This window comes from Plectropomus leopardus, chromosome 4 (assembly GCF_008729295.1).
Source record: "Plectropomus leopardus isolate mb chromosome 4, YSFRI_Pleo_2.0, whole genome shotgun sequence".
Lineage (NCBI taxonomy): Eukaryota > Metazoa > Chordata > Actinopteri > Perciformes > Serranidae > Plectropomus > Plectropomus leopardus.
In genome coordinates, this window is record NC_056466.1 from 19,692,882 (window position 1) to 19,712,105 (window position 19,224).

Here is a 19,224-nt window from a genome sequence, read left to right on the forward strand (position 1 = left end):
TTTGAATAGAGTTTGTGATTGACATTTCTGAAAAATGCCAGACAAGTAAGACAAGGTTGAGTGACATTTTCAGCACAAAAAAGAACAGGCTGGGGTATTCTGCTGAGTAGCAGGGGAGTAGTACTGCTTTAATCCTTTGAAACCTGAGATAATTGGCTTGATTTCTTTCAAAATTATGGGAGGCAATGGTCGACTTAACAAGAAATGGCCCAAAAAAAGTAATAAAAAAAAACAAAACAAACAAGAAAATGAAGTGCTAAAAATATAGTATGTATTTTTTTCTGTAACATAATGTTAAATATATAATCAGAAGAATTAAAAATATAGTTCTCTGGACATTTTTGGCTGGACCGCAACATGCTGACACATGAGCCTACATTTATTTAAACGTTATTAACTGATACGTGTCGCTTTGTCTGAACGGGTGGCGCTGCCGTTATGAAGAGGAGAACAGACACTGGTTGAAAATGAGTTGAATATTACGTGTGACAGTGTTGGACTGAGTGCCGCCACAAAGACAGAATTCTCTGTTTGTTAATCGGTGGCAAGAGGACGATTCATAAACTATCAGCGGGGCTTGGCTCAGATAGCGGCTGCAGGCAGCACAGCCTCCGCTGGTCACACGGGACGTTAATCCCCTGGTCCGACCGGAGCTGCAGAGGGAGGATGTGTTTATTTTCCGCCTGTAGCTCCAGAGAAAGCAGCACCCCTCTGCTGTGTGACTGTGTTTAACATTGAGTGTAGTGTTCTGCATTTTAACATATATTTCAGGGTTGCCAACTCGTTTCTAGCATGACACGCTTTCACCGTCAGTCTCACACTCTCATGACACCAAAGCAAATCTCACGACAAAACACTGCAACAGCAGAAGTGTTGACCAGTTATGTGATGCAGTGAATGTGAATGAACCAACAGCCAAATATTCAGCGGCGGAAAGTGATAGACTTCTACAGACTACTTTGTTTAAGTCTCAGATTTAGTCAAACTTTGGATGGAGCTAGTTAGAAACACCAGGACACATTGCTCTGTGTGTCATCCTGCAGCTAGTGCTCAGCCCTCATTACTACCAGGCCCAGATTTGGGCTTGTGATTTGGCCTGGGGCCACAGGCACATTGCCTTATCTTAAACCTTTCCCTTAATTTGTTACTAAAATATCCCTAAAATATGTCTTCAGTTTGCTCCATGATAGAAAAGAAGTCCCTGAAGGAAAAAGGTTTGGAACCACTGTAAATGGTCTCGTTTTTATAATATCTAATAATCCTCCAGTACATTTTCAGATTTTCATCATCTTGTCACCATTTGCTAATTTTTTTGCAATTGCGGGACGTTTCTTATGAAATTGCTCATTTTCTCAGTTTTCAGAAGTTTAAATACTTGTGAAAAGTGCCTGAAAGCAGCACAAGAAAACTGATGCTGATCCAGGTGATTAAGGGTTAAAATAAACTATGTTTGTTTTAGTTCTGGATTGGGAAATAATTCTCTTAAAGTGGAAACAGACAACCTTTTGGTTCAAATTTGAAATTTGTGACCCAGTGACATGGCTTAACAGTCTGTATCCGGTGAGTGAAATTTAGCATAGTATACTGTGCGTTATTCTGGGCATGTTCCTGGTTTTTTGTCCACTTTGGGTCTCCGTCTCTAAATCTTTCAGTCTTCACTCGCTGTAACCAGACAGGAACACCCAGGTTACTGCAGATCCTTAAAAAGTCATAAAAGGCATTAAATTAATTTATCTAAAAAATAAGGCGTCCATTGGTATTAAATATCTTGAATTATTCTTTTGAAAGTTTTAAAAATGCAAAGACATTAGGAGAAAGATTTTATAAATCTTTTTTTTTTCTGACAATGTATTGTGACATATCAAAATAATTTGTAATATCTATTTTAAAAACACATTTCCAAATTTAATGTCAGGCAGATCAGAAAGAGGAACAAGCAACACTCATATTTACCACATCCAACTGAATAAAAAATAAACTAACTTTTTTCAGGGCAAACCAAACGGATAGTTAAATAATAATATATGTTCACTGTTTTCCACGTGTCTAGAAAGTTTTCAAGTTTTTCAGCATTTGAAATTGATCATTAACTTTTTAACTTGATGACTTTTTGACTAAATGTTTTTTGTTGACATTTGGGCAAAATCCTCCCTAATGTGTAATTGATGTTGTTTACGGTTATTTCCCTTAGTTTTGGTTATTGTAAAAATGGTGTTAAATTTTACTTTGAGTGGCAACAAAAAGTCTTAAAAAGTCTTAAATCTAACCCACCTTAAGCTTTAAGGACCCTGAACACATCGTGAGTGGATTTTACAAACCACCGTCCTCAGCTTTGACCCCTTCACTGTTAGCAGAGCAGTCAGTCTGTCATCTCGCAGAAAACTAACATTTTACATCTCTGGAATAGTTGTTTTAATGCTTATTTAATTTAGGATCTAGGATCGTATCAATAAAGTGATTTTCACTCAGCCAAAAGACAAAGAAAAAAACAATTTGGACCCTTGGAATTATGTTTCTGTATTCCCCTAATATTCCCTAAGATGATAAATAAAATTTCATATTTTGCATCCTTGATATTTCCATAAAGTTATTTATAATTGAAAAAAGAGTAAAAAAAAGTATCTTCTTTTCAAAACATCAGTTATATGGTTAAAAAAACAAAATAATTACAAATTATGACAATTGACAGAGGAGACAGTTTCACATTAATTCACAAATGCAGAGATAGATTTGGTTTCAGCTATGGGGCTTTCATAATTTGGGTTTTGACTAAAAAGGAAGAAAGACGAGATTGGACAGACTGTCAGCATGATTGATCTGCGGTATGATAAGAGAAGAGTTCCTAAGATAAGAGGTTCAAAGTTCATTGTTGACCATGGAAAAGCTGGTGGAGTTTGCCCAAAAGTTTGCAAATAAATATATCATGTAACTAAGTATAAAAATCAGAATAAGGTTAATTACCAGGTAAGTTTTCACTTGCAAAGACTTTGCCTCTGTGTTTGGTGCAAACAATAAACATATTAAGAGGGGAAAAATGCAAAGTACTACAAAAGTCATAAAGAAATACATAGAATCAAAAGATTAGGCTGCAAAAAAAAAAAAAAAAAAAAAACACGATAAAGATACTATAACATTATTCTAGCAAATATGTACACTATAACTGTTTCAGGATATGAGAGCTGAACAGTTTTGTGCAGGATGTAATGGGTTAACCCTTTAAAACCTGAGCAAACTGGCTTAATTTCTTTTCCAAAACATGGGAGGAAGGTGACAAGCCACTTAACAAAACATGGCCCAAAAAATAACAAGAAATTATGAAAAAGTTATGAGAAAATCACCTGCCTATGAGTGTTTTTCAAAAGTAAAAAACAAACAAATGAGAAAATGACCTCAAGAAAGTGCTAAAAGTAATCTAATATCTAATTATAAGAATTCTGAATATAGTGTTCTGGACATTTTTCCCGTGTATTTTTATAATATATAATAAAATTTTCAGGTTTTGGTCACCCTTTGCTCATTTTTAGTGTTTTGTGAGACATTTTTTGAGAAGTTGCTCATTACGTTTTCCCCGCGTTTTCAAAATAAATTAAACCAATTTTCCCAGGTTTCAGGGGTTTAATGCTCGTGCACACAGCACATAGAAACTGATGTCGATTCAGGTGTCAAAGGGTTAAGTAAGGTTTACCTGCTGTCCATCAGTGCTGAATGAACCTCCCCGCAGGTGTTTCGGAGCTCCTCGTGGAGGCGCTGCTGCACCTGAACGTTCAACGCTACCGGAATTAAAGTAACGAAGAAGAAGACAGCAGCTGTTAGCCTGTTCGTGCTATATTTACCCTCCTACCATGTCCGTCAAACATACGACGTAACTTCACGTTTTGTCGTTAAAGACCATCGAAATACGGATTTCATCAAAACACTAATGGTGTGTAAGCGGATTAATATATTTCTCTCCGCACTGAGTGGTAAGTATATTTAACAGTAGCTGTCACTGACTGCTAATGAAGCTAACTAACTAGCTGGCTAGCTTTACTAGCTGACGTTAGCTGTTAGCAGGAGTTGGCAGCTGTTTATTATTTGCTGCTAAAATAGCTGAAATTAGTTCGTCGTTTGGTCATGTTGGTTAACAAGAAGGACATTTATCGTTTTACGTTACTAAGTATTATGTAACTAGTCTCTGGAGTACATTTGTAGACCGTATCGAAACACTGGACTATCACAAGGGGAAATCAGGGTTAACATATCATAAATCTGCTTCAGTGTTTTGATGCTGAGGCGAGAAACAGAAAGACAGAGGAGAAAAATAGTGCAATGACAGTCTTAAAGAAATAAGTTTTTAATATATGTACCAAGATTTAGGGACTATTCTTTATCAGAGGAGTGGCTCGGGTGTGACTGTTACTTTTGTTATTATTTTCAATCAAGACTCTCCCTGAACCTACAAATATTTTTACTTGAACCTCCCTGAGTGACATGGTGAAAATGCACGACTCTGTCTTTAATAACCAATGTATAATTGACTTTAATACTTTTTTTTTTTTTACGCTAAATGTAGGTATTGGAGTGAAAAACTGTTCACCACTGTGGTAAAATCAGCGACTTGGCACTTGGATGCAACTAGAATAAAAAACAATCAACAAAACAAAACATACCTTTAATGTTTGAAAGTTAAAAGTAAATACTCGAGCTGACATAAGCCTTGTTTTTCACCACAGTCATGCAGAGTGCAGACTATTTTGTTTATTTATTTAACTATATCTGGTTAGTGCATATGGTTTATTTTTGACAAAATTTAATTTAGACAAGTAGATCTAGCTGACTGAAGTCTGCCTCACACATGATATGTTCAAGGGCCATCAGAATTTGAAAATCTGACAATTATTTCTGTTTCTGCAGTTTCTGACTATGATATATGTACATGGTGTAATGTTGGTGATTCTGAAATAAAACACCTTTTAAACCACCACTGGGATTTGGGTTGAGAGGGTATTTAAAATAAATACAAAATACAACCATTTAAAATTTCATGGTCGTCCTATAAGCCAGGATAAAAACCTCAAGTCCCTCCACATTTGCCTCCAGTGTTTTGCAACTCCCCCTTTATAAATAGTGAACAGTCCCTTTGGCAGGAATGCGCAACAATACATTTGAGGGATATGTAAAGGTTTACAGTATTAAGAACAACATGCAGTGCACAGGATTAGAAGTCATAAAGATGTGGTGTGGACGAGGAGGTAAGGATGGACTCAATGATAGCAGTGTAGAAGTGCACCAAGTACAATGATAAAATAAGTGTGTCAGCAGTTCAGCCAGGACAATGATTTTTTTTAAACATCCTTTGTTTAAGGTCCTTTAAGAAGTTGTTGTATCGCAGTGCAGCCACCCTTCATCAATAAGAAATACCACAGACACAGAAGAAAACAGTATAAAAAAACATTTTTATCATAAGATTACTTAGTTATTGTCCCAGTTAGATTGGCTGCCTGTCCCGTCACTTACAGGAACAACTTTGTGAATGATGCTTTAACCCCTTAACAGGCAATGCAACTGCATGGAAGACATTTTTTTCGCAATCAAATTGCTTCACTAAAAACTTGGCAAAATCCAATTTTATTTTATATAAATGATTATATACAATGCATTTTGTTATTTTGATGACACTGTATTTTTATTCAGTTCTGTTTTTTGATATTGAACTTAGTATTTGTTTTTTTAATACAATATATTCTTATTGTTTTTGAAACTCAGTACTTATATGTATTTATTTTTTTAAATAGTTTTTTGTTTGTTTATTTTATTGAGTGAATTATATTTTCTGATTTTTATTATATAATATTGCCATTTTTTGTAACCATAAATACTTCACAGATTATTTTCCACTGGATTTATTTTTATTTGCATCTATTTATTTTTTCTTATTTATTATTAGATGTTTATTATATAATGTTACTTTCCCCCCCAGACTCCTATTATATTACACTCACTTTTGCACTTTTTGCAACATATTATACAAGGAAAATGTTTGTTTTTACTTAATAAATGGATGCATTTTGTTAACATATTATATGGTCTATAATGTCGTATAAAGGGTTAAAGGGTAGTTAAAGGGTTAGGTACTATAAATTTGTCAATGCTAATATATAAAGTATATTTAAGCAGAAATTACAGAATAAATTGTTTTTTGGAAGTGCTGGCTGTAACAACACACAGCATATTGGGTCATAGCTTACTGACTGACTGATCTACCTTTTATCAGTTGCTCCATTTGTGTGCATCTGTTATCAGTGTTGGGTCAGGAGTCCTTTCTTTGACCTGGCGGTAAAGTAATTGACATTAAACAGAAAAGTGAGCTACGCGTCATCTCTGTACTCAGCACGCTGCAGAAATTTGTTGTACTGTAATCTGAAGAGGAAGGTTGTTTTATATTTGACCCAGCCGGTGTGACTGAGGCATGTATTTGGTCTATAAATAGAGCATGTCTCCATTCTTGGGATCCTGTACCTTTGGCAAGGAAAGGGGACGTGCACTCAGTATGAAATGGTTTAAGCATGATTTGCAGTTGCTGTTTTCGGATCTCGGGTGCCTGGAGCTAAATATGACAAGCACGGTGCAAATGTCCAAGTTCTCCTCAAAATAAGCATATATTTATATCCTGATCACATACAGATTGGTTAGGAAAGACCAATTTGAAGTGTGTAGGTGTTGAGTCAGAATAGAGATATGTGAGCTCCTCTGTGTGCAGACCTCTATTTTTTCCCATTTTGGTTTATCTTGGATCCAGCACCCACTACGGGATGTGCGTGTATTTTTTAAAATCTCTTGGTATTGATTCAGGCCATCACAAATCTCCAGAAGAGCTTTAGTTTACCTTGCTAAGTCTGTGGAACTCTATTGAAGGGATAAAAAACATTCGTCCACAAGATATTCCTGCATTTACATATGCAACCTTCATCTAATCAGTTAATTGAGATCAAAATCTGTTTTGCAAGCGAGACCTGAATGCAGCAGATGATCAGAAAAGCAGACATAGCCGTGCATGACAACAGGACTTCAGAGACATTACTAAATGGTTTGAGGATTGAAGTTTATATTAGATAATTTGGTTTTATGGAGATGATGGTGGAGAGCATTGTCTTACACACTGGTCCAAAATCTTCCATAGGTGTTCATCTGGGTTGAGATCCGGTGACTGTGAAAGTTGTAGCATTTTATTCACATAATTCGCCATCCATTGAGTAAGCCCTGGTGCATGGAAGCGTCTGCATTTAATGTGTTTTACTACTCTTATATTCAGATTTTTGCTTTATTTTGTCTCCCGTCTAGACAAGCGGCAAATTAAGCCTCCAGGGCAGCTTTACTTTTGCTTGGTACAGAATCTCTAAGTGGATTAACATAATAAATTCAAATAATACTCTCTTATTTGGTGTTTTAATGATGATAGGTGTTCACTTGGGTTGAGATCATTTTGAAGTTCATGATTTACAATATTTTCACACCCATCAAACAATTCAGTGACCCCTTGTGTCATGTTTAAAGGCATTTGCATTTGTGAAGTCTCTACATGCCGTTCTTCATTTCATTTATTACCTGTCTGCACATATTTTAATATTACTCTGCTGGATATTTAGGCTGTTTTTACTTGGAATAATAATACAGCATTGCATATCCTGTCAGTTCATATGATGGTTTTTTCTGTTTTTATGACATTGTTGTAGAAGTGCAGCTGCGTCGCCTGATTTCCAGAGATAAATAATGCCGCAGGTAAAGTTCATTTTGCCTGACAGTTACTTTTAACCCACTTCAATTTATGCATTTTTCTTCTCCAAGGCTAACCACAAAAAAGGAAGCAATGAACTTCCAGGGCAGTCGGAGGCGAGGAGAGGATGGCATCGCCGTGGTGATTGACTTCCTACTGTCTAACGCCCGGCTGGTTCTGGGTGTTGGAGGGGCAGCCATGCTGGGAATTGCTACACTGGCAGTGAAACGGGTAAGTGTTTCTGAGATTGTTAGTACCACATCAGTGCCTCGTTCATGCACTCTTCACTTTTCTGTATTTGGAGACATTCATTACTGCAAAAACTCTGACCTGGTGGGAAAGAGCTGTAAAGCCCTGGATTTTTCATGAACCTTAACTGCACGAGCGGTTCGCTGGTGCTCAAAAATTAGCACGTCCATAAGTTGAGATGCCCACTTATAGATTGTCAGCTCATCCTACGGCTGTTTCATTACCTGTAGCATGTTTAAGTGGTAAGTAGATACAGAAAGTTGCAATATCTCATACAAAAATGACTTATTGTTAAGACAGCGTGTCTATAGATCCTTTAAAAAGTTTTAACATTTCTTAAGTTGATAATAAAATGTATCCATCTTTTAATTTATTTTTGTCAGAGAGAGTCAAGCTCCTCTGTGTGAAAGTCCACATTTCTGATAATACGAATCTATAAACCTGCCGATGAGTGCAACTTTCTTATCCAAGGGCAAGTTGGTCAGAAATCTACCTTCCCAAAGTCAATTTTTGCTTGCCCTTCAACAAATTATTTTATTTATTGTTTTACTTGTTAGCAGTTAACAAAGCCTAAAAGTTAAATGTCATAAAAAACAACCCTGTTTTATCCACCTTGCTCTCAAACTTGTAGCAAACTGTGCGATACATGGCACATGGTGGCGGCACAGTGGTGTAGTGGTTAGCACTGTCGCCTCACAGCAAGGTTCGGACATGGGTCGGGGTGAATTTCAGGCCTTCTGTGCGGCGTTTGCATGTTCTCCCCGTGTCAGCATTTTCTCCAAGTTCTCCGACTTACTCTCACTTTCCAAAGACACGCAGGGGACTCTAAATTGCCTGTAGGTGTGAATGGTTGTCTGTCTCAATGTGTTAGCGATATTCTGGCAGCCTGTCCAGGGTGAACCTTTCCTCTCGCCCGATGACAGCAGAGATAGGCTTTAGCCCCCCCGCGACCCTGAGGAGGTTTTAATAAGCGGTTGCAGCCAATGAAAGAATAAATGACTCAAGGTTCTCCCACATCTTCAACCGAACTAAACCTTTGTTTCAAGGATGATTAAAATGCTTGCTTTGCAATTCAGCCCATTAACTTTGTCTTCACCCGCCATTATTTTCTCACGAGTGCCTCGTCAGTACTTTTTAATGGGAAACTGTCAACAGAGATGAGAGGGAAGCGAGCTGGCTCACTCCTTAACAAGTTCAATCATCGGCTCTAGAAAAAGCAATGTGGTTGCTATTTTAACTAAATCTGATGTATCACTTTACTCTCTTATTATAATTATTAAGCCCCTGAACCTAATACTGTCTTTTTACTTAATACTTGCACGTAGCTGTTTGCATAATGTAGATTAACCTAACTCACTCTAATAACAGTGTTCCTGCATAAAACCTGTCTCTGCATGGGACCTCATAAGTTTTGACAAAGAAAAAGATTGTTTGTTGAAAAATCATTCTTAAATTTAATTAAAAATGATCTTGAACGAGTCCTAAAAAGCATTACATTTCAGTTTCTGATACTTGTTGACACCCTGTCAGACTACAAATAGGCTGATTGCATTCCCAAGCTTTTTGATCAGTTGTTAAATCCAGTATGGTTGGAAACGTAAATTTGCAGGTCGACTCTGAGTCTTGACAGCATTTATATGATTGCTTTTTGGCAGCTGACGCTGGAATTAGCCTAAGTTGACAAAAAAATAAATAAAACCAGCAAATGCTCACGGTAATACATTGTAAATGTTTAATTTTTATATATTTTTTGTTAGAGTAATGAATGAAAATGTACGGCTGCCTGGACGACAGTAAATTAGTCAAAAATGCAGAAATGTAAAATATGTAATTTCCAGTTAATAGACTGCAAAATGCAAAAACTCCCCAGGATGGACCTGTTCCTTGAAGCTGATGATATCTATTAGCTTGTTAAATTTAAATGTGTCTGCCTGCGGGTTATAGCCGTGTAAGCACTCTGTATTTGGGCCGTGTTTTATCAGTCACGCGGTGCAGTCTGTGACTACCAGTGCTTCTGTTTAGCTGATAGAGCGCGCGGGCCGTGCAGCCGATGATGAGAAGGTGGAGCAGAAGATGGCCGAGAGCTGGGAAGAGTTGAGTTTGGTCTCTGCTTCCCCAACACTGATCAAGAAGGGCATAGAGGGCGTGGTGATGAAACATGTTGCCAAGGCAGCCAGGCAGCAGAAAGGTATGTGCTACAGCTCAGCAACTGAAAGTGTTTGCAAAATGAGACACACACAACATCAGAAATACATAGAGTTGTTTATAATAAGGTGCAAATGTTAACCATCATTCTGGCCCTCGGACATCACTTGATCACCCAGTTAACCTCTTTTCTCAACCAGCTGACCTGTGCCAACAACCTCAGATGCCCTCTGTGGAGTCTAAACCTGAGTCAAAGTCCAAGAGGCTCCAGCTGTGCGTCCTCAGTTTGCAGGTACGCTCTGCCGTTTTGCCCCAGAGCTCCTCAAGTCATAGATTATGCATTCAGTCATAGCAGCTGCTGTAAGAGCTCTGCTCAGCGTTGGCTCATTCATTTATGCGTGTGTAACATGTTTTGTAAAGCGCAGTGCTTAGGGGATACGCATTGTTATGCACTGGTTAGGCTGCACAGAGCCCCGAGAGCCCTGCATAATCAAAATACTGTGTGCTTGTGCAATGGCTGTATAGAAGAAGTCAAACAAGCATGAAAACAGCTTTGAGTCTGTGTGCAGAATATCCACATAAGCAGAAATGTCGTGGATTGTTCTGTGTGAGCTACATGAAATAATTTGTTCAGTAAATGTTAGTAGAGCAGCCACAAACGCATGACTGGACATAGGAGGGGATTTAAGACAATAGGATTTGACTTTAAAGAAAGCTTAATCAAACTGTATCTTTTATGAGAAGTTGCACATCTTAATTTTCTGTTCTGCATATCTGGTACGCTACTTTCACAAATAATACTGTGAAGTATACACCCGAGGAAAAAACATTAAATTAGACTTTTCTTGGCCCAAACTTGTAATTTAAGACTTGTGTCTGTATCACAGTAGAGTCAGTGGTGCATTTCTCTATGGCAATATCCATTGTTTCAGAGGCTTCTTTGTAATGCGGTAACCACACTTTATTAGTGATTCTCCGCCTATTTAATGCTTCTTTAACAGAATACGCACAGCACTGCTCCTCTGCTAGTTTTCCTCCTTGCAGCAACTTAACTGGCAGAGCGTCATCTTGTCAGCTTTCCCAAGTCTGCTTAGAGGCAAAACATGACTTTGAATATTATATTACTCAAGAGACAGCTGTATGTTTTCCCAGTGGAAGTGTCAAAACTCAAACTGTTTTGTTAACTGCATGTTAAGTGCTGTTATCTCAGCAGCACAGTATTTGTGCCTCTCTGAAGGATGCTCATACATGGATGTAGTGTGGAAGCAGTCTGCCTGAGCTCTGTAACATTGGAGAACTGTGTTAAATGTGTTTAGGAGCGATTGCAGCAGTACTATCACACGAGGGCAGCACTCGCTCCACAGGACGTCCAGAGGGCTCAGTCTTTGGCTCTGGACATCTGTACGGAGATCCAGGGCTTTCTGCATAGCCGTCTTCCTGACATGCCCCTGGGAGAAATGAGCCTCGGAGGCTCACTGCTGGACGACTTGCAGGTACGCTGATATTATTTATTATTTTTAGGGGTCAACAGATGTTGGTTTTTCAGGGTAGATATCGATGCAGATTATTAGTTAATAGGGATGTAAGGATGCATCGCGAGACAGTTAAAAATCGATAAAAAGTATGGGAGATTCAAATCGGTGAAATACACCATTTGAACAGCAGAGGGCATAATCTACTCATGCCTTCTCTCGCTCAACTGCCACGTCACTACGTGTTCAACGTCCTACATCATGTCTGAGACCTCGCCAAGGTAACATGCACCATCCACTTTCAGAATCGGGAAATACATCCATGATCGGGAGAATGATGGCATTTAAGCTTCCTCAAGTCAGAAAGAAATTAAGGTGGAAAGAAAACAAAAGACAAAAACAGTCTGCAAATATTGCAAGAGGGTGTTGTACTACACAAATAGTGCATTTCATGATGCAGCATCAGGACCTCTTTTCCGCTCCGCCTACGCACGTTACTCCAACTACACAGCCAAACCACACTGACAAGTACATTTGCCCCCCCCCCCCCCCCCCGCCCACCCAAACGAGTAAGAGAGACAAAGAGAGAGCCCATCTTATCACCCACGAGTGGGAAAAGGCCAACTTAGTTTTTCAAACTTGCCCTTTCTGCTTCCCCCTCTAGCAAAAGCAAACCTTTCCACACCAGCAGGGTCTGTCCCAAGTGAAAGGTTTTTTGTTGTTGTTGTTTTTAACAGCAGAGAACATTTTGAATGTCCAGAAATGCATTCATTGCATAGTTTGTGTTATGCATTTATACCCTACCTCAGGAAAAAAAGAGGATTTTTTAATTTGATATAGAAAAGAGGAGAAAATGCAGTATTTTGTATAATTTTTGTTTGAAATGATTAACAGAATAGTTTTAGTCATAATTTTTCTGTAAGTTCGTTTAATATTTTTCAAAAATCGTAAAAAAATCGTACTGTGAACCCAGTATCGTGAATCGCCTCGGATTGTGAGTTAAGTGAGTCGTTACATCCCTAGTAGCTAATGAGACCGATGACTGATATTCGAAAGTGATCTGCATTTACAATAAAAATGAAAACATTTCTGTTGCAATTTAGAATTTGGAAAATAACAAATTCCAACACAAAACTTTGTTTAAATGCCTCTAACAAATGTTTAATCAAAACAGAAACTTGTACATAAATCATAAATCATAAATCACATACAGAAAGGTTCCCAACAACTTTTTTTTTAATTAAAGCTCAGAGAAAATTTAAACAAGCAAAGAATTAATAAAAATAACTCCTTAAGCTTTCACACAGTAAGAGTTCCTGCCATTCTGACACTTTCTTTGCATGTATCCCAGACTGCCTTCCCTGATGTTGATTGAGTGTAATACCTACACTTTTTCATTAATTAATTTTAGCGGCGATCATTAGAATAAAACGCTGATACAGATAATCAGCAAAATACCAGTTATCACCCTCGATAGTAGGGAAGGGCGATAATCTGTCAAACCCTAATTGTTTTACTTTCTGATGATACATTTTAACAATTTTCTTTTACCCTTCAGCAATGTCGTATAGTAAGGTGTTTGATGACTGCCATGTGGGTTTGTTTCTATGTGTAGGTTGTCAGTGCGGACCACGCGTGCCTGCTGGTGCCTCTGCAGCTGGAAGCTTCTCTGTGGCGTCTCATCCCGGGAGAGGAGACACTGCTCACTCACCCGCTGCACTGGATGGTTCGACGGGTAAATCTGGAATATTTTCCCAGAGGACGCAGCTACTGGGACAGGTGATCACACATATTTAAGATTATTTACTCATCAGGCAAACTGCAGTTGGTAATTTTTACATAAAAATAACTTTTTCTCATAATTGCTGACAGATAATTGGTGAAAAGAAATCATACTCCTCTGTCTACTCTTTTGCCTTGTAGTGCTTCTGATGGTCTTACTGTTTGTGAATGAAAACAACCAATCAGATGAGGAGTTTCTAACACAGCTGCCAATCATGTCAATCACGGCTTGTGAACTTTTTTATAAGTTACCAACTGTATTTTTAATGTGTTTTGTCTTTATAAATAAATCAGGTTCATTAGGGTTACTAGCAGATTATTACTGATATTTTGCAATAATTGTGTTTTTACAGCAATTAATGCTGCAGTGATTGTCAGGAAAATTAATGTGCCGACAATTTTTCATGTGAATCAGTAAATAACCAAAACTAGATCTACATTACATTAATACATTAATTTTCATTTTAAATAAAGTCTTAGGATTTTTAAAAATTATTATTAATTAATTAGTCTATGAAATGGCAACAAATAGTCAAAATATGCACATCACAACTTTGCAGAACCAAAGGTTACATCCTCAGATGTCTTGTTTGGTTTGAACAGAAGTCCTTAAACCCCAAATATTTACTTTACAATGACAAATGGGAAAGAAAAGCAGCCACTCGCCTCATTTGAGAGGCTGAATTCAGATTATTTTGGGCATGTTAGCTTGAAAAATGACTGGAATGATGAATTCCTTATAGTTGATGATTTTTTCTGTCAATCAACTTATTGTTTTTGCTCTAACTTACTAAAGTTGTAATCTACATCTCAGACATGCACTGACAGGATCCTTAAAAAGCCTCAATCAATACATCTCTATTAATACTGAATCCGATTGATATGTGTTATGAAACCACAGACTTCATCCAGTTTGGTTGATCTGATCGGCCTTTATGAGCTCACATTTAATATTAAATCACTGAGAAACAGAATTCAGCAGCATAAGCATAAAGCATGATGCAAAATGTATGCACCTTTTACATCAGCCTTCGTAACTTACATTGAAGCAGCTGCAAGATATTTAATCACAGCATGAAACAAGGTATGCATTAAAACATTCTACTGGAAAAATGGCTCATTCACTAAAAGCAGTCTCCTGTTGTGTCCTGCAGGTACCTGGTGGGTGGTTACCTGTCTGCAGAGGCTGTTGTGAACATGTTTAGTAAAGCTGTCATGGAAACTATAAACTGGCCGTCCATCAGCAGCACTCTGGACTGTCTTGTCAGACCCGTACTGGGAGGACCAGACCTGAGACTGGAGATTCGGTGTGTGTCTGTTCTTTATTTTGTGTTTTTTAATGAGTTATGTGAACTATCAGAAGTTCGAATTTGAGGTTTATAAGGCAGTGATGGCACATTATTTAATAGTTGTTGATGCAGAAGTTAACTAATGTGACGTGTTGACTTTGTCAATGTTTCATTGGTAAGCTGCTGTTAATTTCGTAAAGAACTATGTTGTTGATTTACTTGTTATCCATTTATCTGTCGCTAAGTTGTGTTTCTGATGCGTAACAGCTTTTTGCAAAAAGGCAATTATAGACAAACCCGTCCAAATCCCCTCAGGAAACAGGATGCTAAAAGAAAATCTTTGTTCTCCCAAAAGCTGAATTAGTTGATGCTTTTATATATATGGACAGAGGCTCAAACGACTATGTGTAAAACAAATATAATTTAAAAAAGGTTTAAATATTCTGTATGATGTTTGTGTGGATTAATCTTGATGTGCGTTACTTGACTTTCTCCGGTTGTAATTCAGGCCTGGAAATGAAGAAGCAGCAAAGAGCAGTGATCAGTCCTTGTTCATCACCATGCTGCCTCTGCTGAGGGAGGAGGACGTGGTTCTGACGGCTCAGCCAGAGCTCACCTCTCCCTGGGTTAACGCCTGGCACCTGTCTCTCTACCCATGGGAGACCCAGCGACTGGCTCAGCTCGACACCGCTGATGACGGATACCGCAGACACATGCTTAAAATCCTTAAGGCGGTGTGCAGACTGAACCCCGCTCTGAGGCCGCTCGAGGCCGCCCCGCTGGCCAATCTCATCCTGCACCTCAGTGACAGTGACAGCGACTGGTCCGAGGGCAGCCTGGATGCGAGATTCCAGCAGTGTATCACAGAGCTGATTGGCTACCTCGAACAAGGGGCGTTACACAGTTACTTTAAGCCAGCTGTCAATCTGCTGAGCGGCTTGTCAGAGGACCAGGTGGACCAGATGGGCTTCATGCTTTACTGCGCTGTGTCAGAGCCCGAAATACTGTTCATATAACTCGCTGCACACGCATCTATCAAGCTCTGACACACAGATCAAATGAGTAATCTTTTATCCTCCAGGGCGTTTGGTTCAAGGCCAAGATGTTGTACTTTTCCTGCTGCCCACTCTCGTTTAGTTCCTCCGTCCCGCTTTGATTCAAGGGAAAAGGGTACAGTTGAAATGACATAATGGCAGGCACCATGCACTGATGTCTACACTGGAGGAAGAGAAACTTTAGGGAGACTGCAGATATGAAAGTGATAATCGAGCTAAACATATCACTCGGACAAGTAAAGAAGCTAAGGAAGTATTTATCAAGATATTTGAAACGATGCTTCAGGATGTGCCTGATCCTCATGCTGCGTTCACTCTATGAGCGACACAGCTACATCATCACAGAGAGTGTTTTTCATACACTCGTTATTGTAGGTACGTCGTCACAGCCTTGTGTGTGCCTGCTTCTTGCCGCATAGCACCTTGACTTAACGTCAGCTAAAGTTTGTATTTAGTCGTAAAAAATCTATGCTTATGGTCAGTATCTGAGCCCCACTTTAACGTCACATTTTGCCGGCCCACATCATCCCTGTGTGTGCCAAGAGGCACAGACAGCTAGCATAGTGCCAGCTAACTAAGCTACATAACACAGTACCACAGCAAAAAACAAACCATATGATTGGTCGACACTTCACTGCATCATTGGAGTGCTGACAAAAGTTGAAGCAAACACAACTTTTATCAGTAGAGTGTCACCGGTGCACGTCAGCAGCGACAAATGTCAGGCGTCTGTTTGATGCTTCATGTCACCGGTTTCCATGGAAAATGCATTGTAACTGTTGCTGTGTTGCTCATAGTGTGAACACAGCATTACACCGCAGCCAAGTCTGCATTTAAGTTTGTATGATTATTATTTTTTCAGAGGGAGGCAGTGATGGTCAGCACATACAGTTCACTCTATCTGATAACAGCAGAGGACACTTAATTGCTGAAGTGCATTCATTCTTTTTAGCCTCTAGGTGATAGTGTGTGCTCTGCATAATTTTCCTAAATCTCCTTTATATTCTAACTATGCAGAATAATTATGTACTGAAACCCAACAGGCTTTGATGCACTTCTAAAACTATTTAGTCTGTCTGAGTTGGATTTATTTAATGCAAAGTGTATATTTTATCATACAGGAGGTTGAGGTGTGCTTTATTTTGTTTGTCTTGTTAGTGTTCAGTCTGTTGCCAATCTTATTTGGGTGAATTAACCCTTAACATTATGATTTAAGTTGCCTAATAATTTTATGCAGTTACTTTTAGATACCGTATGAATGTTGTGGCCATTTCTTCAGCTGTGGTTTCTTGCTGATTGGAAGAGATTTTCTGTGATTGAGCAGTGACACTGCAAATAAAAATTAAAGCATTTGTTTAGATTCTTGCTTAGTTGCCAAAAAAAAACTTGTCTAACTTGAAAAGCAAAGTTTCTAAAAAATAAGTTTCAACCCCGTGCTGCATGTAAAACTTTTTCATACACCTTTGTTCATCAGTGTCAGTGTTTACCGCCCCCTGCCATTAACTGAAGAGCATTATATAATTTTTTGTCATCTTATTCTGCTAGTGTCATGCAAATGCAGGGTTCCCACAGTCATGGAAAACCTGGAAAAGGCATTGAATTTCACAGTGACTTTTTCCAGGCCTGGAAAAGTCATGGAACTAGCAAAAATCAGTGAAAGTTTTGGAAAGGTGGTTGCATTTGGTTGTGTTTTGAAATTACAATAATCATCAATTGATAAAGTTCTACAATAGGCATCATGATGGCAAATGTGTTTTCTGTAGTTGTCGACAGAGCTCTAATGTTTGTCAGTGTGTGACACTGTCTTTACCATCACGTCTGTCTTCATATTCTCCCCGCGTTACATCTGTCCCTTCATTAACCTGCAAGCTAAAATTTTATTTGTACAAAATCTGATGTTGATATGTTGAAAAAAAAAAATCAGGAAAATTTTGCAAGAAAAAAAAAATTATTTGTCTTTGAAAAGTCATGGCTTTTAGTTTTGAAATTTGTCACTGAAAATGTATGGGAACCCTGCAAATGTTTCAAAATGCTGACATCATGCTTTCAGTTAGTTCTTTAAGTTATCATCTGAGAGTCTGAAGAGCTGAGCTCGATGGCTGCCAGCATGTGACGTGGACTCAAATTAAAGGTGCAGTGTTTAGGAATTAGTGGCATCTAGCAGTGAAGTTGGAAATTGCAACCAACTGAATACCCCTCTGCCCACACCTCCCTTTCCAAGTGAGAAGTACAACCTACAGTGGCCTTCAGGTATAGTTAAAACACGAGAGGCCCTGTCTAGAGCCAGCGTACGTTTTGGGCCACTGATACATGGTGTAATCTGAGGACCCACTCCACATGTACATACAAACGGCTCATTTTAAGCTAACAAAATCACAATTCTAAGTTTCAGATGATTATACACTAATGAAAAGATAATTATGAAGATTATATTCCATTTATACCAACAGATTCCTCTAAATCCTTTAGACTGCACCGTTAAGTTTGTCTTAAAACAATACATTTACGCTGCATGTACATCCAAAGAGTGACTCAGTGCTATAATCATTTCCCTGTCCACACTGGCAAAGAGGAGTAGTGTTTATAAATTGATTCCAATTTAAGTGATAAGGGGCAAAAACAATCTTCAGTCCTCAATCTGTGAGAAAATAAATCCTGAAATATAACTGCCTTAAAAATAAATGGGACCTCAGCAGGCTGAATAAGTCAAACCAAGTCTTTCAGAGTTAGAGTGCTTATAGTGCAGAATTCCCTCTTTGTATTAACTCAAATTGTTTGTTTGCTTGCTGAGCTGTAATGGAGCCTCATATTAGCTTCAGCTAAACTTTGAATATTTACACAGAATAAGGACTGATTTTGTCCCCCATCTCTTCAGGACCAGTACAGACAAGATGAATGATAACAGCAATTGTTTTTTTTTTTAAATGTGAACTTTAACCTATGTGCTCAAGCTTATCCAACAATATCAGCGTAATTTTATGTATTTTTATCAAGCTTTTTATTTATTGATTAATTCTTGATTTTTACAGTTAGCTGCAGCTGTGGTTAAAACCATAGATTGTATGTAACAATGGACAACATGCCCCCATTTACCCCCGCTATGCTTAAGTGAGGCTAAAACATCTGGAATACAGGCATTGCCGTCTTGCTTAGGTGACGTTATTGAGATCAGGACTCTGCGCAGTAGTGATATCTGTGGTGGGGGAGGTCCCACCAAAACACTTGTCTGACCACTGCTGTCAATCATAGTGGGAAAGCTCCTTTTTGTAGAACTGAATAACTCATGAAAACTGAACTTATCATAAAAATTATCACTTGAACATTTGAACACTTATCAGGGTGATAAGAACTACCTTCAGTGACAGAAGTACTCTTTGGGAAAACATTTATTTGGCATTTACTAACATGGAGGGACGGGCTTTACAACCTATACTGCAGCCAGACACCAGGGGGCAACTGAGACCAAAATGTTACACTTT

General features: G+C 38.4%; 1 protein-coding gene across 1 annotated transcript; it reads left to right on the plus strand.

Annotated features, from left to right (window-relative positions):
* The first annotated feature begins 3,792 nt into the window (after nt 1–3,792).
* On the plus strand, nt 3,793–17,097 carry mief2 (mitochondrial elongation factor 2). The gene is made up of 8 exons (XM_042484598.1): nt 3,793–3,962; nt 7,825–7,984; nt 10,025–10,190; nt 10,348–10,439; nt 11,464–11,640; nt 13,235–13,398; nt 14,556–14,708; nt 15,199–17,097. Exons 2-8 carry the CDS (start codon nt 7,847–7,849, stop codon nt 15,704–15,706), a joined length of 1,398 nt encoding a protein of 465 aa, XP_042340532.1. The 5' UTR covers nt 3,793–3,962; nt 7,825–7,846; the 3' UTR covers nt 15,707–17,097.
* Nucleotides 17,098–19,224: the final 2,127 nt, after the last annotated feature.

Coding starts and splice junctions, on each gene's coding strand:
- mief2 (XM_042484598.1), top strand. CDS start 7,847: ATGAACTTCCAGGGCAGTCGGAGGCGAGGAGAGGATGGCATCGCCGTG. Junction 10,191..10,347: donor GGCAGCCAGGCAGCAGAAAG/GTATGTGCTACA, acceptor TTTCTCAACCAG/CTGACCTGTGCCAACAACCT. Junction 14,709..15,198: donor GACCTGAGACTGGAGATTCG/GTGTGTGTCTGT, acceptor GTTGTAATTCAG/GCCTGGAAATGAAGAAGCAG.